The following is a 25,207-nucleotide window of genomic DNA, read 5'->3' as shown; positions in this document are numbered from 1 at the left end:
AGCATGGAGGACAAAGGAGAAGGAAAGACTTTCATATTCCATTATGCTTTCCTCAAATGAGGTATAAGGCTGTTAAACAATAAAATTAAGACGGTATCCATAGTGCAACCCTTGGATAAACAACACTAAACGTCACAAACAAAAATCAGAAACAGATGCATGCCTTTTCTGCGAAACAAACATCAAAGAATTGGAAATTTGAACAACCAAGGTGAGCATGCTAATGAGTCAGCTTAAAATATAGGATAAACAAGATGGCAAGAACTAGGGCTGCAATTATGGATCCAATTATCCATTTGTTCCTGCTCATCCTTCTTGACATGGTTGTCAGGATCTTTTTGCTCCTGCTAATGTTGTCATCTACTCCATGGAGCTGCAAAAGTAAGAAGCAATTTTGTTGCATATTCAGATATAACTATAGCTCTGCTGTCTGATTAGAAAAACAAATTTACCCACACAAACATACTAGAGACAATAGACCCTATTTTGGAACCCAAGATTGGGTGAAAAGCATACAGTGTTATGCGCATGAAGGAGAGATTGGCGTTGTTGATGCAAGTCCTGTAGGATTGAAACACCCAGTTCTTCTGTTTCCAGCATTGCTTTTCTGCTTTCCTTAATTCTGTCAGTAGACTGGTTTAATCTCTCTGTTGACATCAATAATCTTCCTCTTTGATCAGCAGAGACCTATGCCATCGTTAAACAATGAGTGTTTACAACAAGATGTAAAGATATTTATCATAAATTCAAAAGGGGAGAAAACCTACATATTTTACCCAGAGCACAGCATTCTCCCAGTACAATAAGATGCAAAGCCAAAACATTAACAGATTTATAGAGCAATTCTTACAAAAATAAATGTTTCACATGTTTTTGCTAGTGCATATTAGCATATGTTGCCATGGATTTGCATATATGTTATGCACAAGTGTGTTAATTACCTACTCCACAATTTCTTCCTCTAGAAACAAAATTACAAACCTAGGATTGCTACCAATAGACAAGCAGCAGTCTCAGAGACACATGTAAGGTGAAGTGGCACCAGACCCCAAACTTTTTAACCTTGTATAATGAGTCAATGTTCATTTTCCCTCTCATTTTAACTCCATCAATCTGAAAATTCTGGTTTCAACGCACAGCATCTGGTAAGCAGAACATGTCATATATTTAAAGCACGAGATTTGGAAAAATGGGTACTTTGGAAAGTTTATACTATGGGCTTGGCTGTTGTCAAAGTGTAAAGTAATTGTAACAATCATGTGAAGCAATAAGACCTAGAGGATATGCTTTACAGACCTTATAAAATAATAAGGAAAAATATAACAGTAGATGATAGCTTAACCACACAAATATTAAGTTCAAAATGATGGCCGTTTAGAGAAAAGAGAATAGTTTCAGTTACCATCATCGCATCTGCCATTCCTGACTGCAACCGCTCATCTTGGGCAGCCTGATTTGCATTAGCTGAAGTAATTCGTTTAACTTCAGTCTTCAAGTTGTTTAGATCATTTTTATATTCTCTTAATTTAGCAAGAAGTGTTGCCTTTAAGCTTGGCTGTAAACTCCTTGCTTCAAGGTCCATTTTCCGAATCTGGAACAATTCAGACAGGAACCAAATTACAACTCATGGAATGTAGAAAGAGATACAAATATAACCACAGAAAATGGGTTCTACAATACCAAAGCATCAGCATCATCCAATCCTGCTTTTATTTCAGAAAGTTTTTGCTTCTTCTTCTCTGTAAATCAAGAAAATATAAAACAAAAGAAGTCATAGAATGCACGACAAACTACACATTAAACATCGATAATCTCCAAACCAACCTTTCTACAATAAATATATATAAAACACATGATAATACACATTATGCATAAACACCAAATAATTCATCCGCACATGCTGTGTGATGTCTGTCGCTTGCAGTGTTAGAATGCAGTTTTTCTCCCCAATCCACTCAAAAAACCAGAGGCGGATCCAAATGGGACAGAAGGTGTCCATGGACACCTCCAAAGATTCGAAAATAAGAAAATCTGAAATCCCCAAAAATTTCCCCGGAACACCCTTTCCATAGATAAAATTGATAAATCTGTTGACAACTATATTATATATATATATATATATATATATATAAAATAAGTGGATCGTCCTTAAAAATCCTAGATCCTCAATTGCAAAAAAACACATGGAGACACTGAACCTAATGCCTGAGTAACCCTCAAATATCATTTTACCAGTTGAGCAAAAACCTAAGGATTTGCAACTAAGACACATTTCCCTAGTACGTCATCAGCATAATCAAACAAAAATTTAGACCGATTGGGGAAGGGATCGAGGACGAGATAAAACGGCAGCGTATCATTTACCTCCATCAAGAACGCTGGTGGAGGTGCATTTTAGAGTCAAATTGGCGGAGAGGTCGCAGTACTGGCGCTCATAACCGTCGAATACCTGACTCATTTGGCTCCAATCTCTAGCCCGCCAACCTACATTCATCACCATTTTCTTATTAAAAAAAATAGAAAAGTGAAATTAAAATTGAATAGATGGGTGATGCACGAACCGGAATGGCGCAGGAGAGATCACCGGAGATGAGATATAGAAGGAATTGATTGTTTCCTAAATGAAGATGCAGTATTGCAATTTCAGTTAGGAGGTCGTTAATGCCCTTGTCTTTCCCTTTAATTTAGCGTTTCTGCCACTTTCCGTTGATTACGGTTACAAACTTTTTTCCAAAATATATAAAATCCACATCAGCATTCTATTCCACGTCAATATCTTCTTCCTTCAATCCATACGTAGATTTGTGAGTGTGTTTTTTTTTTTAAGAAAAAAAATTCCCGAAGCGTCAAAATTCCATCCAATTGAACTTCTTCTAGCAATTCATTACAAGCTCTCCTTGATCTTCATAAGCTTCAGAAAATAAGATAAGATCATAAGCTAAGAAGAAGCCCTATCAAACCTGTAGAGAATAGGCTCATGACTATCTGTGTGACTTGGAATTTATTGGGAGTAAGAATGTAACTGATAAATTAGTATTTATAAATTATTTGAGTTTAATTAAAATAAAATTTAAATTTAATTAAATTATTATTAAATCAATCTCAATTAATCTGATTTATCGATCGAATCGAGTTTAAATATTATTATATTCGATTTAAGTAACTTGTAAGATTAATTAAATTTTTATTTTTAATATATATTTTTTATTTTAATTAATAAAATATCTCGAACTCAAATTTAAATTTAAGTACAAATAATTAAATTTTTATCGAATATAAAAATCGAACTTATATTTATATATTAATCGAATTAATTAAACGAATTTGAATAATTCGATTTTTATTTCAAATCAAACTCAAATTAAAAAAATAAAATTCGATCGAATTTAAAAAAAATTTTAAATTTTGAATCAAATTTAAGTTCAAACTTAATTTTATATTAATTCGAATTCAATCAATTATATCTCTAATTAAAATGGTTTCGCATCCCATAACTGTTGGCTACTCTTCCCCACCATGATGAGTTTTGAATGACAGTGGCACCTGAAGCAACCAACGTGGCTTGTGGGAGAACAAATGCAATTGTCTTCTTGGATTCCAATACTACTGGTTTGGTCTCCATCACACTCTTCTTTGGCCTCGTCAATTCTTCTTCTTGATTTGAAGAATCCTCATTGGAGTAGGCCTATGGAAATTGAGAATCATTTTGAAGAACGATGACAAATGGGTCGCCAACGAAGAAAGAGAAGATAATAGGATAGAAGAAATGAGGCAATGACATGGAAAAACAATCTGACGCGGAAGCTAATTAAGTTAAAATATCTTTGTATTGGAATAAAGTTTAAAACTATTCTAATCAAGGAATTAAGATTAGAAAACACCTTGATTTGAGAAAAACCTCTTTTAATTAAAATAATGAAAATTGGCATGTTTTTTTTTTCTAATTTGAGAATATAATTATCTTATAATTATCAAAAAATTAAGAATATAATATTTTATTAATAAATTATATTATTTTTACTTCATTTTTTAAAGTGTTAATGTTAATATTGGTTTCTAAATTATAATAAAATATTTAATGTAATATATGAATTTAAAATTTTTTTAAAATGATACATAAATTATGAATATGTTAATTAATTTGGTATTTATAAAATTATTTATCCGTCATATATTATTATTTAAAATTAACTACTTTAGGGGTGAATGATATGTTAATTATAGATTTATAATTCAGATATTACATTAAATGTTTTATTATAATTTAAAGATTATATATGATATTATCTCTTTTTAAATAATCATAAAAATAACACTTAATGAAGCCAAACATATTTCAACTTTATTATGTAAACATAATATTTATCATTATTATTATATTATTAAAAAATTTATATCAAATCCAAAATTTTAATTTACATAGTGGACATGCAATATTTAGTATTATTAAAATATTTGATTCAATTGGTGTAATGAGTTAACCGATTGTTAATTTAATTAATGAAATTAGTCCTATTCATGTTTTATTATATAAATGAAATAAATAATTAAATATTTTAAAATTTATTAACAAATAAAAAATTAATCATTTTTAAATATAAAAGAGAGAAAAGTAAAATAATTACATGTATAATTTTTTAAAATAAAAAAGGAAGTTGGTTAAAAAATATGATTATAAATATATTTCAAAAAATTAAGTTACTAATATAACCTTACTAGTATACTGTTTTATTTTATAATTTGATTTTCATATATTATCTTCAATTCCACCGATGCCCTAGAATTTTAAAAATAGTATTAATTTTATGCTTATCTATTAGAGATGTAAATGATATATTAGTATTCACAAAATATTCGGATTTGATTTAAATAAAATTTAAATTCGACTCCATTATTATTGAGTCAAGTAGTTTAATTTATCGATCGAGTTAAGTTCGAATATTTTTATATCTACTTGAGTAGCTTATAAGTCTAATCAAATTTTTATATTTTAATATTTTTTAATTAATAAAATATATTAAACTCGAGTTCGAGCACAAATAATCGAACGTTAATCGAATATAAGAATCGAATTTATTTTTATATGTTAATCTAACTTAATCGAATGAACTCGAGTAACTTGATTTTTATCTTGAGTCGAATTTGAGCTAAAAAACTAAAACTTGATAGAGTTCGAGCCGAGTTTCGAATTTTGAATTTCGAATTGAAGTCAAGTTTGAACTTAATACTATATCGATTTGAACTCGATTAATTATATCATTATCACTCACTAGTGGATGAAAATATAAAAAATTATAATTATTTAATTCTAAACATAAAAAATAAAATAAGTTAATATGGAATTATGTAAAAATATTCAAACTGAGGATTGATTTTTAAAAAAAAAATTAAACATAAATTCAATTCTTACTTTCACAAAATAATAAAAGGCTTAAATATGTTTAAAAGCATATCTTTCATTTTATATTTTTTATTTTTGAGTAATTTTATCAATTAAATTGGTGTCACTTGAGTTACTTATACATCAAATTTATTAAAAGCTTTTAAATATATTATAGGTAAATAGATAATAATAATAATAATAATAATAATAATAATAATATAAATTCTTGCGAAAACGAAGCTCCCACTAGAAGGTTATTGAAATTTTTCTTATGGTCGGTTAAGAATTTAAGTTCTAGTTTGGATTTTGGAAGATAAGGACTTTAATTATGCGGAGTATTTGCGAAAAAAGAAGGATCATAAGGCAATGGAGATATTGATTTCGGATCTTAGGAAAGGGGGGCGAGTAAATGGAGAGCCGGGCTTTTAGTGTTGTAGCTGAGATGTTGGTTAAATTAGGGAGAGAAGATAAGGCAATGGGTATTTTTAAGAACTTGGAAAAGTTCAAGTACCCACAGGATGGTTTCAGTTTGATTGCAATTGTTGATGCTTTTGTGCTAAAGGGCATGCTAGGAAAGCTCAAGGCGTTGTTTATCATCACAAAGATAAGATTGCTGGTGTTGAGCCTTGTATATACAGGAGTCTCCTTTATGGGTGGTCTGTTCAGGAGAATGTGAAGGAAGTTCGCAGAGTTTTCAAGGAGATGAAATCGGCTGGTGTTGAGCTTGATTTTACTGCTATATTTAATACATCCCTTAGGTGCCTTTGCGGGAAAAATGTTAAACGTACTCCTTCTGGCCTTGTTCCGAATGCGATGATGGAAAGATTAAAAATAATAATTCAAATCTTGTAAAAAATTTGTTTATAATTTATTAAAAAAATTTTTTATATTAATTATATATTGCTTAATAGATAAAAAAATTTACAAAAAAAAAAAAATTTAAGATAAAGAGATTTTTAATATGTAAGTTTAACTTATAAAAAAAAATTTTAAAAGAAAATGAATTCTTAATATGTAAATTTATATGATTATAAATAGGTGAAGTATTTACAGAGTTACTATAAGAAAAATATATAAGGAAATTGTAGAGTTTTGTGAGATAGACACTCATAGGAGTACTGAGACTTTATGTGTGTATGTTTATTTGTGAGTAGATTAGAGGAGACTGAGATAATTTTGTGATGTATTGGTGTATATGAGTATGTGTTTAGTTGTGTTGAAATGATACATGAATATGTATTTGTTTGGATTGAAAATACTCCATAAGACTAATGAAGATTGAGAGGGTCTATAAATATTGATTGTTGAGTAATTGATATATTTTAATGTATGTTTATAATTTTTTATAACTAATAGATCTTTTTTTTCATCTGTAAACGTAAATCAATTGAATCGAATCACATTAAATTATTATCTCTTATATGTTTTATTTATTATTTGATTAAACTTTTCTTAAGACTTTTGGTGGAACAAAAAATGAGGTCCTGTAGAATTGCCCCAACATCAGTAAGTTATAATATATTGCTTTCTTGTCTGGGGAGGTCAAAATGCGTTTGCCTTTTGACATTCTGGCATCTTTAAGCTGCCTGTTTATCTCATAGGTGTTTGCGTGTCTATCCATGTTCTTTACAAAATCCTATTAAAAAAACTGACATCCCTGAGCGGCTCATTTATCTTACAATTGTGTCTGTGCCTGTTGATATCTGTCTTGGGAAATTTAAACTCCTGTCCGATATATTAAATCATGTCTTGTAGAGACATTGCCAACTGTATTCAGTTAGTAAAACAAAAGTGTTTCTTGATGAGAGAAGTTGGCTTAACTGAACTTGTACAACCTTTTCTGCTCTTTCTTACATTGCCTTTTAAAAATGATGCCATCGACTTAGTTTCATGGGTCTCTATTATTCTATGGCTTGATATCAATGGTTAAGTTTTAGCATATTACTGGATTCTGGCCATATTGGGCTTTAATAGACTCTTTCTTGCCATTTTAAACATCCATACATCATGTATCCTTCCTGCTTCAAGTTTGTGAACTGCATCTTGCATCGTTTAAATTTTTTACTTGCCTTTTTCCTCGTTGTGACTTAACAAGTTCCAGAAATTTGGGAATTCTGCAGTTTGGTAGAAGAAGAAGAAGCCATATACAGAAAACAATTCAATATGCTTGAAGCACATTGGAAATTTGTGTAGATATTGGGCAAGACGTGAGCACCAATAATGAAATTTTTTTAATTCCAAAATCTTCTTGCTTTCTTCTACTGCAGTTTGCAGGAGCAGTCCATCTAGCAAGCAAAGCAGTGAAAAGGGTTTGTATACTCATAGTGAAGTGGGTAGCAGGTTAGTATGGGAAGTTTCACTTCATCATTGTTTTGCATTGCCAAGATTTTCCCACAAGCTAACACATTCTTTGGGGGCTTGTAATGAATGAGGGAGGGGCAAATTGGTGACCAAACTGATCATGAGTGAGAGCTGAAGCTAAAGTAAGCAAGTGGATTTTGCACATGGCACGTGGAACAGGGTTTTGAGGCAGCGGTTGAGATGAGATCAGGCATGGATCCTTCCTTCTTCCTTCCTGTCCAACATCCTCCACCATCACTCACGCGGCATGTCTATGTAATCCACTCTGTTTAACCGACGTCGGGTGTTGTTGGTAATAGGTAATATTACTAACTACTAACAAATACGCAACAAGAATAAGATTGATGGGAGAGCACTTTTCTCATTGCTGATTTCACCACCACCATTTTTTATTAGCTCAAATAAGGGATTGTTTAGAGTTTAAATTATAATCTATTAAAAAAATCAAATTTAATATTTGAAGAAATTTAATATTTGAAGACGTGTTTTAACTCTTACGTCAACGAAATATTTGAGAAAAAAAAATAAAGAAAAATAAAATAGTCTGAGAATTTGATTTTTTTTAAATAAAATTTTAATTTTAAATTTTATGAATGAAAAAATTATATTTTTTTTATGAAATGCGATCTGATTTTGGATTAATTATCAAATACTAAAAATTTCAGATAAAAAAAATGTGATAATATGTTTTTATAATTAATATTTTTTTATTCGTTTTTAGATTACGGAAGAATGGTCGCATCTCCAATTGGCGATAGCTCAAAACCAATAAAAATTATAGTTAAATGATGATAAATTCTTTATATACACATGTAAAGAAAATTATAAACAACTAAAGCAAATTTTTAGTGGTAAGTCGGCAGATAAGCTGTCATGCACTTCAAATTAAAGAACAAAAAATGGAAATGGGATGAGTTGGATGCATGTTGTTCATGAATTTGACATTGACATATTGACCTCACTTCCCATTTCTTCCCACCAATCCTATTCGGTGTTTGGACGCATGTTTTCTCCACTTTCTCTATCAATTCCCCCAATCTCAATCTCTCACAATTCCCATCTTCTTCCTACAATCCATACTTTTCTGGGGTTTTACATTTTCACTCACTTTTAAAACCTCAGAAACAGGAAAAACACAGTAGATATGGCGTGCCAATGCCATGGATGATCTAGTCCTATACATTTAGACAGATTTATTATACAGTGAAAGAGAGAAAAGAAAACTTGGGTTGGAGAGAATAACCCTTATGGGTCAAGATAATTTCACTCCCCAGAAGAGATCTTCTACTGGCGGAGGCGGAGGCTTACCCACGACCAACAATGCGGTGGCCGGTGCAGGAAGAACCCGTGGATTTCCGGGAATGCCGCGTGGCAGGCAGATCCACAAGACCTTCAACAATATTAAAATCACAATCCTGTGCGGCTTTGTTACGATCCTTGTCCTACGTGGAACCATTGGTGTCGGCAATTTGGGAAGCTCCGAAGCCGAAGCTGTCAACCAAAACTTGATCGAAGAAACCAACCGGATCCTAGCTGAGATCCGCTCTGACTCCGACCCTACCGATCTGGACGAACCTCCCGAAACAGAGATCAACCTCAATATTACATACACCCTCGGGCCTAAAATTTTGGAATGGGATCAGCAGCGAAACGTTTGGCTCTCCCAAAACCCTGAATTCCCTAATTTTGTTAATGGCAAAGCTCGAATCTTGCTTGTTACGGGGTCGCCCCCAAACCCGTGTGATAATGCTATAGGAGACCATTATTTGTTGAAAGCGATAAAGAATAAGATTGATTATTGTAGGCTTCATGGGATTGAAATTGTTTATAATATGGCTCATTTAGATAGAGAATTGGCAGGGTATTGGGCGAAATTGCCTTTGATTAGGAGGTTAATGTTGTCTCATCCGGAAGTCGAGTGGATTTGGTGGATGGATAGTGATGCATTTTTTACAGATATGGTGTTTGAGATTCCGTTGTCCAAGTATGATAAGTATAATTTGGTTGTTCATGGGTACCCCGATTTGATGTTCGAGCAGAAGTCGTGGATTGCTTTGAATACGGGGAGTTTTCTGTTTAGGAATTGTCAGTGGTCGTTGGATTTGCTTGATGCGTGGGCGCCAATGGGCCCGAAGGGTCCAATTCGAGAGGAGGCTGGGAAGGTTTTGACTGCTAATTTGAAAGGAAGGCCGGCATTTGAAGCAGATGATCAGTCGGCTTTGATTTACTTGTTGCTTTCGCAAAAGGATCAATGGATGGATAAAGTGTTTCTTGAGAATCAGTATTATTTGCATGGGTACTGGGCAGGGTTGGTTGATAGGTATGAGGAGATGATGGAGAAATATCATCCAGGCTTGGGAGATGAGAGGTGGCCGTTTGTGACTCATTTTGTTGGTTGCAAGCCCTGTGGAAGTTATGGAGATTACCCTGTTGAGAGGTGCTTGCGCAGCATGCAAAGGGCTTTCAATTTTGCTGATAACCAGGTGCTTAAGCTGTATGGGTTTAGACATAGGGGACTTTTAGGCCCCAACATTAAGAGGATCAGGAATGAGACAGTGACTCCTTTGGAGATTGTTGATCAGCTTGATATTCGCCGTTCAGCACATGGAAAAAGTGAATCACAGAGCTAACAATTGAAACATATTTAATGTGTCATACGTGTAGGTAATGTAATTTCTAAGTTGAAAAGCAAATTTCAATTTGATAACAGTTTTAAGTTTGAGTAGGTTTTGATAATCTATTGTCATTGTGCTGCTGTTTAGAACAAGAGTTAGAATTCTTTCATTAACTTCAATATGTCTTTCTTTGATATTTGAGTGATTTATAAAGGAAATTTATAGTGGACGTTACATCATTTGTTTTGTTGCATTGTTTTATGGCACTTGGACTTAATTTCACTTGTCTTAAATTTCTCCTTGTCTGGTATTGAATGAAATGAAGGCTTTGGTTTCCATGTCTTTATTGGTCAAGCAGCAAAAAGAGGACCAAGAGGGAAGTTTAAATTGTTGATAAGCAGTCAATTAGAATGTTTAGTTTCATATTATGATTTTACTTTAATTTCTGCCAAGATGTAAGACGCTACTTTCAAATTGATCAATCTGCTTTTGTTTTTAATCCTGCATGCAATGTAGTTTATTAGTTGACAGCTTCGACATGCTAAAAGCATGTATTATGCAGTCTTCTTTTTGAATGTGCCATGATAAATGCTTATAAATGCTTGAGCCCTTACCTAAGTAAGCATTACTCTCTATTGACTGTTCTTTTGATCTATTTGTTTTATGTGATGCATACAATAGAATCCTGATCATTATAAGCAGTAACTTTCTGACATAAGTAAACTGTGCTGTTCTGGATCCTACATATTTCACATCCACATTCGTTGCTTTAAACTTAGAGCGGTGACCCTTCATAAAGGTAGAGTTTTTTGTATGGCACTTACAAATAACTTGTATATTGCTAATTACACATTACCTTCCTGAGTCGAAGCTCCTTGCACATTACCTTCTTTGTGTTTGCTTTGCCTCGTAGTTCAGAAGCAATTAGTAGGATGATGGAAACTTGTCTTCTTAAAGGCTAGAAGCCAAGACTTTGTTATTTTCATCGGAATCATTTTATATGGAAATGCCATGTGCTCTAGTATTTTAGGTAGGAATTGTAGTAACTTTAGATGCTCTTGAAAATTGCACATGCCCTGGTTCATATTTCTTGAATGTGTTTTTATTACATGTGGAAGTAGTCCTACAAGAGTTGTGGCTTTAGAAGTTTCCATAGGTTGGAGAGGTGATTCATTTTTGGTTCAAGATGCTAATGGACTAATGCATGAGATGGTAAATTTTCAGTTCCTAAAGCTTTCATGTAGCATTGTTTACATCCATTTCTAGATTCACATGAACAAAAGTGGGTTTAGAAGAATCAGTTTGCCTCGGATCAATCTAGTTAGTTAAAATTAATATAACATGTTCGTGATTCATTTATTTAATTAACGAATCTTGAAATGTTATACGTAAACGAATATAAATTATACATATTTACAAATTATTCATTGAATATTATTTTCATATACTTTTGCATTATAAACAAACTAAAATGAATGATTTTTATTATTATTATGATATGTTAGTTTAATTATCGATTCTTGAAATATTGTTCTATAATTATTTGTAAAATTTAATAATCGAAAAGAAGCCTCCATGAACTGTTTATTTACGCCTTAAAGAGCAACCTTAAATCAGATGAATAAAGTCATATACACTCACTAATACTTATTATATTTTATAAATTTGGGAAAATATAAGTAATAAAATATCCTCCATAGACAAACTGAATTTCAACCACTATTAAAGATCTCAATTTTCGCCTAAAATGTGGAATGCGATCACTCAGTCGCGGGATCGCCATCAATTTGATGGGTCTTGGACTTGATCTTGAACCAGATGCTGTCAATCTGTCAACTTTGAAACTAGAGCTTTATGACGTGCTACCAATACTTGATTCATTTGAGCAATCTGGTTTAACAGTCCTGCAATTTTCTGTAGAGAATATATATATATATATATATATATATTTAAATCCAAAATTCATTACCGAAAGGAAAAAATGATGTTAAATCCAACATAAATTTCAAAGACTTACAAAAACAAATACTATTATTAACACAAGCATTTCAACAAACACCTTACCTCATCTTTCTCCTTTATAATCGTCTTCAACTGTAACATGCTCTCTTTCCGACGTTGGCGCCGCCGTACCCGCTTGCAAAACGACCACAACAGCACCACCGCCGCTACGCCAATAACTACTCGAACAGACAGAAATGCCCTTCCAATTGTCCCGTTTCTATAACCGAAATAACAAGCGAGGCTAACGATCTTAGCACGCAAAATCTGAAGCCCAATTCCCAACCATTCTCCAATCCCACGATCAGTGGACGAGGGGACGACGTCGCTGGCATCTGACGGTGGTAAAAGTGTCGATTTGATAGGTGGGATCTGTTGCTGTTGCTGTTGCTGTTCTTGAATTTGGTGATGGAGATTTTCATGGTTGATGGGAGGGAAGACGGACAAGTCGTTGTGAGAAACAGAGTCTCTGATCATTACCATCGACCATTGCTCCTTTATTTGATGATTGGATTTCGGTTTTGAGGATTGTTTTTCTTTGTGCTGATTAATGGAATGGAACTTTTCCCACTCAAATAATAAGCCTTCTAAAATTCTATCATATTCTACCATTTTGGTAGGCTGTATTAAAAAACAAAAGAAAGCAACAAGCTAATTGCATCTTCTTGCTGCTCCCATTTTAATTGGAAGAAGGCCTGTTGTTTTCCTTGCTGGTTTACACGGTAAATTGTATAATTTTTAAAGGGTAAATAATTTGTTTATTTATATTTTGTTTAATATGCTAATTATTTATTATAATTTGTATCCACGAAAAAAAAAAAAAAAAACTTCATGCATGCATGGTTGACCAGCCAAACCTTAACGACGTCTAGTTGACAGAGTTGGATGATATCGTATCACTGACACTGACAAGTTCTGAAATGGGTTGGGAGGCATCATTTACCACTTTCAACTGAAACAAGCAACATCAGCATAAATGTCAGATTGTGATTTGAAACATGAATATTCTTGCTGGTTATCATAATCAAAGGGCACCAAGTTCTGAAGATCTGTTCATTCACACTGATTCATTTGATTGACAAATGGAGGCAGGAAGTCGAAGAAATAGAAATAAATATATAGAAGTGGCTTCATCAATGCTTTTAATTTCATTGAAAAACTCCCACAAGATTTTACATTCTCATTTGAGAACAATTATGGAAAGTTTCACTTCTCACAAAGAAAAACTGGAAATGCCTTTGGTTATACTGTTTAAATTTGAACCATGGAAACAATACAACTACAAAGTGTGATCTCCACTGACAGGGGAACTGGTTCGATCAAGAGCTTCCTTATATTAGTTCCTTCAGCTGCGGCTGACTTCAATAAGGTGAACCAGGGTGACTTGGCATCATGATGGAAGCACTTTGCAATAACTTAATCTACCTGCTTTCACCTGATAGATATTTGGGAATGCACGTTTGTTCTGATTTGTGACCTGTGCTCTTCAATCAATACACCGATGTTTAGAACTCTTCTATGGAAAACAGTGACTAGTTCTCATTCTTCCATAAGAGGAAACAGGCAGAGGTACACACAAACAAAAAGATGCTCAATAACTATGATGAGCTTGACATCAACATCAAGAAATATCATCTTCTGGAGAAAAATCCCTTGATGCCGGCTCCTCCTCTTCTTCATAATCATCATAATCAGCAGAAGTAGGCTGCCCGTTAAGATCAACAGTTACACCATTTACCTTCCTCACAAATTGTCCCCTCACACGAGGCCTCCTTTCAGCTAGCCTTTTTCGATTAACATATCTAATCTTCTTATCAAAACAGCGCTCCTTCCTTTTCTGCCTAAATTTGATTAATGCTGCCTCTCTTCTATCAACCTTACTCATTTTCACTTCAGCAGAAGATGAATTTCCAAATGATGGCCATGAGTGACCAGTTGGCATCTGACCAGGTTGTATGCACATATTAACAGGGTAGTATGGAAATGATGACATCCCACTTACGTGAGAATAGGAAAGACATTGTTGAAGATGATTGAATTGAGGTAGCAATGCGGAACTAGCTTGATTTTGAAGGTCATGGAGGTTGTTCTGAAAAAACTGGGCTGATGATGGCATTACTTGATTTAAAACTCCTGACATATAGTAGGGGTATGCACTTTGTGTAGATAAACCTGATACATCATGTTGAGGTTCGTGTCTTGGGGGCACAAGCACCTGAGAAAACTTGTCTTCCTTAAAATTCCCTTGTTGTGAGAACTCCATTGACACAGGAGTAGAGGACCTCTCCACGGAAAGTGAATCTGGAATACCACTGCTGCTAGGAAAATCATCTCCTTGTGAACAGTTTTCCCATGCTTCCCCATTCTCTTGTACTTGGGTATCATTAACCACTTGTTGACCAAATTGCTGAAGATTCTCTTCAATGATCTTATTTTGAGCAGCATTTTCATAATTGGGGGTGGCCAATTGAGTACTAATTTTGATTGCACTTGACTTCACGTAAGTAAAGAAGGCTGATGACTCACCAATCTTTAGCTCACTCTTCTTTGGACCAGATAAAAGTTGCCCTGCAGAAAGTCACCACCATTCCATCGCCTTCTAAATAAGACAAATCCAAGAATGAAAATGTTGAAAACTAGAAAGGAATAGAGCAATGCTTTTCCAGTTTTGCTGTGTTACATAATGAATAGTGTTTGCATGGCTAATGAACTATAGATTAGAGAGAAGACACAGATTATTCCCAGTAGCATGAAGTCAAATCCCAGTTCAATGCATGTAAACTGGCATGCCATTATCGCTATGTGAAACCTCCATGCACAAAAACCCTTGTTTTAGAAAATAAACAGGAATGATAAGCAGACAAATCTAGCCATCAAACAAAACTAAAATTAGCACCAGTGTCAATTCATACAATTCGTTTTGAAAAGGGGAGAGCGGGGGTGGCGGGGGCTAATTTTGATACAAAGCTTAAGAAAAACAGTCTCCGACTTGATTAATAGTAGAACATGAATATATCGCATGCATTCATAGAAGAAACATTATAAAGGTTTTGTTTCAAACTCAAAACTTCACATTTTTGAAAGAATATGATAATATAAGGCAAAATGATGGCATTTCACACTATTCTTATAAATATCTCATGCATTAATCAAAGATAATTTCTCTCAAATATGGCACACAGCAGTAAGTTGAACACAGTAACACAAGGGACACTCCAGCAATTTTCTGGTAAGGAGCAGTTTAAGAGCAGTCAACCTGTTCTGCAATCACTTATTCCAGGAACATCAGGACGATATTCTGATGAATCAGTCTGAGGAGGCTCTAAAGTAGCAGCAGCAGACTGAAATAGGAAAATAATTACATAAATACAAATGATAGATTTCACTCTTAACACAATTGATTTGCCATACATTTCCAACACCAAGTACAGGTTGTCAAATTTATGACATGCGCACACACCCGCACAGATGTTAAAGAAGAAAATCTTAATTGCCTCTAAGTTTTGCGGAAAGAGTCATACAGCATGTTTGATGAATGGTTTCTCAAATTTAAATAATCATATCTTGTAACTGTGGAGGACATGAAAAGTTTGAGACATTATAAATCCGTAACTATCATTTTTATTTTCTTTTTAATTTCAGTTTGTTCAGTGTTACCTCTAAACTTCAGCACATACAATATCTCTCAAGTTATATGCCCCTAGGTTTGATGCCAATAAGACATGTACTTCTCTAGTTAAGTTTGCTGCTTTTATCATCCATATTATACACATATTCATATGGATAAACACATGTATGCGCATTTACATGCATAGATAGATATGTATATGGACATATTTATTCTGAGAATGAGTTGTGTATAATTGGTCAAGGCTACCATTTGATTCCAGAACCTAATTTTTTCCACTTCTTAACATGCCTATAATTGTAAATTCTGCAAAGTACATATTCAAATCTATCATTTACAACTTTCCAATGCAGCTAACTACCTGCACAGTCAGTTCAACAAAATAACAACATCAGCAATACCTTCTCAGAGAAGTAACTTTGACACTATGTTTATGGAATTGAAATTCCAGGGCCAAATATAATATACAGAACTCCTTTTCTTTTCTTGAATAGTATATGATCAATTTGAAGTAACTGAAGTATCCCTACAAATCATTTCAGTAAAGGCAGGCTTGGCAATTGTTGTTTTTAGCCTACATGACATATTTTACTTCAAATCATATAGCCTGTCTGTATCTCAGGATTGAAAAATCTGCAGGACGGAAGTCCATTTTTTTAATTTTGTTTTTAGTTCATTCCATTCATTTTTTTGGTAATTGCAATCACTCCCTTGCAACTCCACAAGTAGAATAACTATTTCTATGTCTAAGACTAGGACTTCAACTCATATACTGTATGCAAAATTCAGATATATAAAGGTACAATTATTCGTAAAGTTGGAACTTATAATGGAATCATGCTTTTCACACTCAGTGTGTCATGGGGCAAGGTCATTTTCTAGAGCATAAGTTCATGATCTAACAATGCACAGTCAAACATACCTTACCCCTTAATTTTAAATACAAACAAACAAATACTTGGTTATCCAACTTCAATACTCACTTCATCTTCCTGATTTGTTGAAACACCCATCTCTGGATTGGTGCACTTCCGGGACTTGTCATCTGTGTCATCCGAGAACAGAGTCGTGCTGTTTGTATTAGCATCACTAGGGTCTGATGCCACTAGATCAATGTCATAGTTCAAGATGTTCTTTTCTGCCAGACCAAGCTGCCAGGGAAAGCATCTAAGTGAATATCAAAAAATGGTTTAGCAAATATCAAAAAATGGTTTGTCACATATTTATACGAACATACATATAAAAATTTTATCAACTTCTAAATGGATGCTGATTAAATGGATTTCAGTTCCCTTATCTAAGCAAGATTATTCATCCTAATTATACTCTTAGAAGTATCAACTGCAATGGAACTATTTTTTAATAGATGGGAACCAAGGAAAGCAACAAAACAAGATAAATCGTTAAAGACAAATATATATATATATATATATATACACACATATATAACAAAGACTAACTGATAAAAGGAAAAGTAAATTGCTAGAAGCAAACCATGCGCCGCCTTCTCCACATGTGTGTCCACAAGTTCAACAATTCATTGGTTCGTAAAGGTTTGACAAGATAGTCAGCAGCACCAAGCCTCAAGCACTTAACAACAATAGAGACCTCATCCTGTGCCGACATCACTTATCATAGAAAGGAAGCAAAAATATACAATGATCAGACCACAAACATTAAAAGGGAAATTCACTACCATGAAAGTTGGACTGCTGAAGAAAAAAAGTACAAGAACAAACTTACTAATTACAGGAATACGGCGTAGTTCCTTATCCCTCATAATATACTTTAACATCTTCATTCCTTTTGTCATTGGGAGGTCAACTTCAGCCAGTATGATATCAATTTCAGTTCCCTCAGCATTCAGTGCATCAATAACCTGTCTAGCAGACCTAACTGGAGTCACTGTGAATAAAAAGTAACACGGAATCATGGAGCTGACATATCATTTCTAAAATATATACATGAAAAGTGTCGTCAAACTAAAGGGAACTCCTAAAAACTACAATGATAGAAGGGTTGAGTTACAACAAAAAGCAGAAGAAAACTTCGGTGAAATGATGAACATACTCTAAAATTTATATAATTCATTATTCAGATTGGCAGATAGTTACCAGGGAATGGAATACAATTCAACTCAAAATGTCATCCATGTGATTTTCAATCTCCTTCTACCTATATGCATCAAAAGGCTCCATACTGCAGCACATTTAGCCCTATGTTGTATGTTTCCAAACACACATAATTCATCATTCTCCCAATTTCTCTTTAATTGGTGCTTCCTCACAAATGACTTCATTTCTCATCCTTCTTTCTTTTATTATCCCACATCCTATTAAAATTTCTCACTTTGCCAGACTTGTATATTTGCATGTTACAAGGCAAAGCATGACAGTCAAGGAAATAGAAGACAACCAGGCAAGGCAATTTAATACATAGCCCAAATATCGTTTTTACCAAGTTTTCTAAACTAATAGATCTTGTGAAGCAAAGTAACTCAAAACAGAAGACTAGAATTCAGTCCAAGAAAAGGCATAATCAGGTCAAAAATTAACAAAAAGTACTTACAAAAGAGAATAATACATATCCAAGCATTCCTATGAATGTTCTACATATGTTACAGCTGAAAAAATCATTTTTTTCTTACACAAGATAAAGGTAGAGAACTGATTTATTTATTTTTTTCAAACTATAATTGCCACTTACAACAACAACAACAACCACCACCACCACCACCACCACCTAAACCTTACATCCCATAACTCTGGGATCAGCTGTATGAAAGGCCAAAAAAGGATCATGTTAGGTCATAATTTTGAATCTTCTAGCATCATTCATTTCTATCAAAAACAACCGGATCATCTACTTCCTTAACCCTCGTATCATTTCTTATTACTTACATCCATATCTTTCCTGGTTTAATTTTAAAACAAAATTCAACCAGTACCACCCACACATCAAGGCATCAACTCCTTAGCATCTCATTTTCACTTCATCAACTATTTCAATCACACAATTAAAATAAAACCAAAGCAACAAATAAGTTAACACAAAAACTCAACATATACAAAACCCATAATTCAATTCCAAATACCCAATAACCAACCAAAAGAAAACATATAGCTTACAATTCAACAAGAGATATAATAATAAAAATAAAAAACATATTAACAAAAGTGAAATATACCCTGATAAGAACATTTCAAAAGAAGCGACAAGACCTCCTCACAGCTCTTGATATCATTATCACATAGCAAAATCCTCACTTTGCTCCTATCTATAAAACCATCTCCTCCTCCTCCTCCAACTCCACCTGCTTTACACTCTTTATTGAAATTCAGCTCCTTGCTCTCCATTTTCCCTCAACCCAAAAAAATGATCACTTTTTTCCCCCAAAAAAACCCTTTTTACCAGATTAAAAATTTACAAGAAAAGGGGCAAATACTAGAGCAAGCCTATAAAAGTCGTCCTCTGTCCAACAACCCAAATTGGAGACGAAATTGGGGTTAGGGTTTCCAATTTTCCTGAACCCCTCTTCGGATTGAATCTTTTTCCCCGTCCGTACACCCCACCAAATAAAGACTAAGCTTGTTGTTAACCCAAGTCACTGTTTTTTTCTCTTTTTAAATGAATTACTTTCCCTAAACGGCAAGCAAAAGGTCAAGCGAACGCAATCGAACGGCAGGGATCAAGGGTAGGATGATAAAGATAGTGGGACCCATCAATGGCTCAGATTTCAGCTCACCAAAGACCTGACGCACGTCAACGTAACACACAAAGGGGCAGGCCGGAAGATAGGTTTCCGAATTCTGATAAAGTGCTTTTTTTTCTGAGTTCTGAGATTTTTTTTTTTTTTTCAGATAATTTTAAGAAGATAGAATTGGGGTTACTGACTGTGACTAACGTGCACGTGATTATGGAGATGAACTTGGAGCGTTCGATGGAGAAAAATGGAGGGAGGAGATGGAAAGAGGGATGCATAGTGCGCATTCGCTGTATAATAGAGAGGAAATGACCTGGCTAAAAGAGAGGACAGTGGAGAGAAAAAAGCGGAAGGGGGACAAGCGTTAGGATAGTTTGGTAGAGATAGAGAGAAGGCCACGTCACTCCTTAATATCTCTATCCCAAAAAAATTAAAAACAAAATAAAAAAGCAATCAATTGATTATTAGACAATTTATGTATCAGTGTTATATTTATTTAATGTAAAATACAAAACTATTATATTATAATTAGTATCAACATTTTAAATATTTTAAATATTTTAAATATTAATTTTATGAAAATAAAATATTTCTTTTTTAAATTTATTTGGATTATAAAACATGCCCCGTGATAATTTGACACGTCCAGCTGGAAAGTGCGACAGAGCGGCCTAAATAAATGGCGGACAAGCCAACCACAATTGCACATGTATTAAAAAAATTTTTTTCTTTTCTAATTGCATTTATTTATTTGTTTTGCTAAATGATCTTTTTCTTTTCTTATTTAATTAAGATGCAAAAAACAAATTTTCAAAAGAAAATTATTTTTAATTTACAATAATAGAAAATAAAATTCACGGCCGTTAGTAGTATCATGACAAAAATAATATCAAAAAATAATAAAATTTTAAATTTTATCAAAAACTATATAAATTTAATAAAAATAAAAAAATAATTTTATATTTAATTTATCAAATTATAACATAATAATTTTTAAATTATTAAATCTAAACTCAGCGTTATAGATTTTCACATATACATTTTTTTTTTCCGTTATAAGATCTTACCATAAGGCTTTGGGAAACAGAAGTATGAAAATAACATGGCAATCACTTAAGACAAAATTTTGTTTTTTTTTTTTTAATTAATTATGATAATAATAAATAAAAACAAATTCCAATATTTTTCATACTTCAAGCAGAGCCTTAATAGACATAATTTGTTAAAACGATTCATGGGCAAGAGAAGTGCCCTGTCAGAAGGTTAGCTTTTTTTTTTTTTATAATGAATAAAATTAAAAAAAAATAAAAAAAACTCTGAACCCATGATTTGCTCAGGCAATACGATTTTATTATGTCCATAAGCCAAACGTTCCATTCTGAAAGAGCTAAGGCTGAAGAATTTTAAACCTTAAATGATGTCATGCACAGCAGAATTCAAGTTTAGAACCGGTTTGGGCTTTCAAAAATTCCTAACGCTTGTAGCTGATAGATTTGGATTAAAAAAAAAAAAAAGAAAAAATTATAAATTGATAGAAATTGTAATTTTTGATTCGGTTCAAATTTTTTTTATTCCGTTCAGATTTGTTTTTGAATCACAAAGTGAAAAAAAAAAAAATCCAAAACGGAATTAAATTACATTTTTATTAATTTTTATATAAATTTTAAATTTTTTAAAATAAAAATAATTTTTTTATCTAAATCTAATTATATATATTAAAAATAATAAATAATAAAAAAATAAAAACTAATAAATCAAACAAAACTGAATCAATAAAATTCAATATAAATAAATTAATTTTTTTTAAAAATCTTAATTCAAATTAAAATTAATTTTTAAAATTTCAAAATATTATGCATTAATCAAATAATCGAATTGAATACGATAATCATCACTCTAACCGGATATTAGCAATTTTTTCGTTGATTCAAATACCAGACCTTATGTTTGGTCCAAAATTCAACTTCCTGCTTACTGTTTGTGCTCTATATATTTGTAAATAATGAAATTAACATTACAATTAAATTACAATTACGTAAATTATCAGCAGCAGTATCACTCTCTTTTTTTTAATTTTTTTTTGGTACAAAGTATTAATGTCCTTAATTTGTATCCTGAAGGTATGTATATGAGAAATCAATTCATATCTATGGATCCAGCAAAGATAGACAATACTATTACATATCTGGAAACAATCTTAAATAGAGTAATTCACCATTCTACTTACTCCATTAGTCAGAAAGTATAACCAATTTTTCAGCCACCAAAAGGATACCTGCTCCCCGCTGATAATCATAAGTATCCAAGCTGAAGAATGCATCCACAGAGATACCTGTTCTAATTAACTTACGAATTTTCTCTGCAGCATCATAATTGCTGAATACAAGTTTTTGCACAGTTCCAGAGCTGTCTTGCTGATGTATCTCTGTGGCATATTGGGCAATATCCCCGTTGGCTACAGGAGGTATGCTGACAGGGAAAAAAAAAGTCAAGGAATCAGGCAAAGTAATTTGCAGAGGTGGGGTTTCAATAAAATTATAATTAAATTTATCAGGATATTTTGAGTTCCTATAAAATGGTGGTTTGATGTGAAACAAACTCCATTCCTTGCTCTGCAGCACAAAGTTTCATCCTTTTTCCTAGACTTTGAGGTATTCATTTTCATGCCATTAGAAAGCAAAAGGAAAATGAATGAGCAATGAGAACTTACCGCAGTCTCACTTGCGGGCAAGTATGATCCCAGTCCACAACAGGCCTCCACTCAGAATTGCTTCCACAATCCTCGGAAGTTTTCTTAGCAGCAGCATCACAAGCATCCAGAACCTCACATAATCTTGGAGAAGCATCAACCACAAAGCTCAATTTTTGCCGACCAGCCTGATCAAGATACTTTTCACGGATTCCAAGTTGCACTCTCAAACAAGGACAAAAAACCTGCAAAGCAACATCTTTGTGTAACAATGTTATTCGGTGGGTGCCACGATAATATGGGATGGGAGACGCACTGATAGACGTTAGAGAAATTTCATCAGGCTTTAGGAATCCTGCATAACAAATTTGGAACATTTTCAGAGGTTAAACTTGAAGAAAGGGTGTGCATGTTTGGGCTAGGCTACTCAGGAGATGACTTACTGTCTGCTGAGAGTTTATCTGAGAGGCTTGACTCCTGTAGATAAATATAAGATTTGATCAAACTTTAGAAAATTAGTCTTATAAAAACATGCCCGCTTAACCATCTACCGAATAGATATCATCCTTCACTTGGAGAGCAACAAGGCATTCCAATACCAATAAAAAATCACCAGTCATGAGAAGCAAACAAAAACTTTGTCATAAGAAAATCAGCTTCCTTAATGAGAGGAAAGGAATCGGAGGAATAGCAAAAGGTATCGGAAGGTTGATTTCAATAATTTATAACCACACAAGAATAACCAAAATGCAGACCATCATTCAAAGAAGTTGCAGCCTAGCAGATAATTAATGGTAAAAAGGAGCAGGGGTATATAAAGGAACGAGAATTGCTGGAGGATCTTAAATTCCCACTTCCATTTAAAGAGTTTTATCTGCATATTATATGAATTAAGCATTGTTAGATCAAACTCTCTGACTTAACATGTCAGAAGTTAAGGCAAGTTAAATATGGTGCTTAAATTTGCGAATTTGAAATATGGAACTCTTAAATGTGCATAATAACCAAAGGCACATCCTTCAAAACGACACAAGTGCTACTGCATTTTACATTCTAAAACTACCATACCAGAAACAAAACCGCTGCACAGTACTTGATAACTTCAAGGTTCATGCGAACATCATCCAAGCTCCTGAATAATCATAGCAAATTGTTTATTTCAAGGAAACAAGTAGAAAGAGTTTATTCTCATTGTAGATCACTTGCCTGTGTGTCTGCTTTCCAATCTCAAAATAGTCTGCAAGAGTGGCCATCTGCATAGAAGTACATACACATGCCATCAACCAAAAATTCATACTTACAGTGTCTTGCTTTGACATTGCAACAGAATCTCGATGGTGCTAGGAACTTGAACCACATAACGAGCTAATATTGCAACAGAATTCCATGCTCCCCCCGGAATAAACATAACTCAGACAAACAGAAAAGTGATCAAGATTAGAGCTACCCATTGAGCAGATTGGATCTTTTTACAGATTTTGACTTTTTTTAGCTCAGATCAGGTCTGAGGTTTAGGCAAACTTTTACTACATCTACTCTACAAGCAGAAAATAACTGAGCTGGAGTTAGGATCTCAGATTCCAGTCCGAGTCGTTTCAGGACACGGTCGGTTTGTCTTTGTCAACAAACATTTGGCCTGGTTGGGTCAGGTTTTACAATCTGTAACAAGATAAACATCCATATACCATCCACAAAAAGACCCGAACTTTTGCAATTTACTAATTAAATACAGTTTCCATACTTTTTTTTTTTTTTATAACATTGACAAGTACAAAGCTAAGGATTGTAACAAGAATTAAAAATACCTTCATGTTACCAGCTCTCTGTCCAAATCTTTGAGTCAGCAACGTCAATGAATCAACGATTGCCTTAGGCTCCGGCGAAGTCCTACCAATCTTTTTGAATGCTTCCCTTATTATCACGCTATCAAACTTCTCTATGTTATGTCCAACCCAAACCCTTCCTACAAAAATCATTAAAAAGCTTCACATGTTTAGAAAAAAAAAAAAAAAAAGGAAAAAGAGAAATTCGAGTTCGAGGTACTGACCATGAAGAAAGTCGTGAACTATGTCTGCAATGTCGGAAAAAGAAGGAGCCTCATCGACGGCGTCCTGGTTGATACCATTGCTGCGGTCCAACGCTGGGGAAATGGAGGAGAGGTCGTTGGGTCGGACCAGGGAGCAGTAGCTCTTGAGCTCCACGAGCCTTTTGGGACAAACTAGAATGGCTCCGAATTCGAGAATGGCCCTAATGCCTTGGCCGTGTTGTCCGGGGACGGTGGTTTCCAAATCGAAGAAGCAGTATTCCGATCTGTCATCGGACATTGTGGGATTCATATTGGTATTGGAGGAGAATAGGATGTAGTTTGTGACTTTGTTCTTTATTCTTTATTCTTTATTCGCTTTATCAAAATCAGAGTTGGGCGCGCTATCTACATAAGCTAACGGCTAACTATATATTCTATAATAACTTGCACGACAAGGATCCATTTTCCCTCGTTAATTCTTTTAGTGGGTTTCCTTTTCCTTTTGTTTGAATCAAGATTCGATACTTTTACCTTTAATCCTTCGTTCGTTAACTCACCTTCAAATTTAAAATTTCAGATCTAAGCTACTTTCTGAATTTAATTAATAATAATAATAATAATAATAATAATAATAATAATAATAATAATTTTGTTGATGTAGATTTAGTGTTAATTAATTATGTATTTTTTAATGAAATTTACATATAATATTTTTTTTTATTGAATAAAGAATAAGAGATCGAAATGATGAGCTTCGAACTCATAAATAAGATTTTTTAACCAGTAAATTAAGAGCCCAAG

General features: G+C 33.5%; 4 protein-coding genes and 1 pseudogene across 5 annotated transcripts; 1 reads left to right on the top strand and 4 right to left on the bottom strand.

Annotated features, from left to right (window-relative positions):
- Window positions 1-17: 17 nt before the first annotated feature.
- Window positions 18-2,830, bottom strand: LOC111317526 (vesicle transport v-SNARE 13-like). Its single transcript, XM_022919967.2, has 6 exons — window positions 2,562-2,830; window positions 2,365-2,484; window positions 1,681-1,739; window positions 1,403-1,591; window positions 517-687; window positions 18-373 (listed from the first exon to the last, which is right to left on the bottom strand). The coding sequence occupies exons 2-6, from the start codon at window positions 2,456-2,458 to the stop codon at window positions 221-223; spliced, it is 666 nt and encodes a 221-aa protein (XP_022775702.2). The 5' UTR covers window positions 2,459-2,484; window positions 2,562-2,830; the 3' UTR covers window positions 18-220.
- Window positions 2,831-8,657: 5,827 nt separating this feature from the next.
- On the top strand, window positions 8,658-10,598 carry LOC111312616 (putative xyloglucan 6-xylosyltransferase 5 pseudogene; annotated as a pseudogene). The gene has a single exon (XR_016345228.1). The product of XR_016345228.1 is annotated as a putative xyloglucan 6-xylosyltransferase 5 pseudogene (transcript).
- A 1,393-nt stretch (window positions 10,599-11,991) lies between these two features.
- Window positions 11,992-13,144, bottom strand: LOC111312620 (uncharacterized). Its single transcript, XM_022913063.2, has 2 exons — window positions 12,424-13,144; window positions 11,992-12,273 (listed from the first exon to the last, which is right to left on the bottom strand). The coding sequence occupies exons 1-2, from the start codon at window positions 12,970-12,972 to the stop codon at window positions 12,184-12,186; spliced, it is 639 nt and encodes a 212-aa protein (XP_022768798.2). The 5' UTR covers window positions 12,973-13,144; the 3' UTR covers window positions 11,992-12,183.
- Window positions 13,145-13,456: 312 nt separating this feature from the next.
- LOC149516902 (two-component response regulator-like APRR1) lies at window positions 13,457-19,584 on the bottom strand. The gene is made up of 6 exons (XM_089765974.1): window positions 19,176-19,584; window positions 17,732-17,893; window positions 17,483-17,616; window positions 16,972-17,139; window positions 15,617-15,701; window positions 13,457-14,928 (listed from the first exon to the last, which is right to left on the bottom strand). Exons 1-6 carry the CDS (start codon window positions 19,342-19,344, stop codon window positions 13,982-13,984), a joined length of 1,665 nt encoding a protein of 554 aa, XP_089622100.1. The 5' UTR covers window positions 19,345-19,584; the 3' UTR covers window positions 13,457-13,981.
- A 2,147-nt stretch (window positions 19,585-21,731) lies between these two features.
- On the bottom strand, window positions 21,732-24,809 carry LOC149516901 (protein NEN1-like). The gene is made up of 7 exons (XM_089766220.1): window positions 24,428-24,809; window positions 24,186-24,343; window positions 23,587-23,633; window positions 23,449-23,512; window positions 22,824-22,857; window positions 22,402-22,735; window positions 21,732-22,160 (listed from the first exon to the last, which is right to left on the bottom strand). Exons 1-7 carry the CDS (start codon window positions 24,714-24,716, stop codon window positions 21,923-21,925), a joined length of 1,164 nt encoding a protein of 387 aa, XP_089622346.1. The 5' UTR covers window positions 24,717-24,809; the 3' UTR covers window positions 21,732-21,922.
- Between the last annotated feature and the right edge of the window lie 398 nt (window positions 24,810-25,207).

This window comes from Durio zibethinus, chromosome 9 (assembly GCF_047325235.1).
Source record: "Durio zibethinus cultivar Kanyao isolate XHJ-2024 chromosome 9, ASM4732523v1, whole genome shotgun sequence".
In the NCBI taxonomy this organism is placed as follows: domain Eukaryota; kingdom Viridiplantae; phylum Streptophyta; class Magnoliopsida; order Malvales; family Malvaceae; genus Durio; species Durio zibethinus.
Note: the sequence above shows the minus strand (reverse complement) of the source record. Positions and strands in the feature narration are given on the sequence as shown.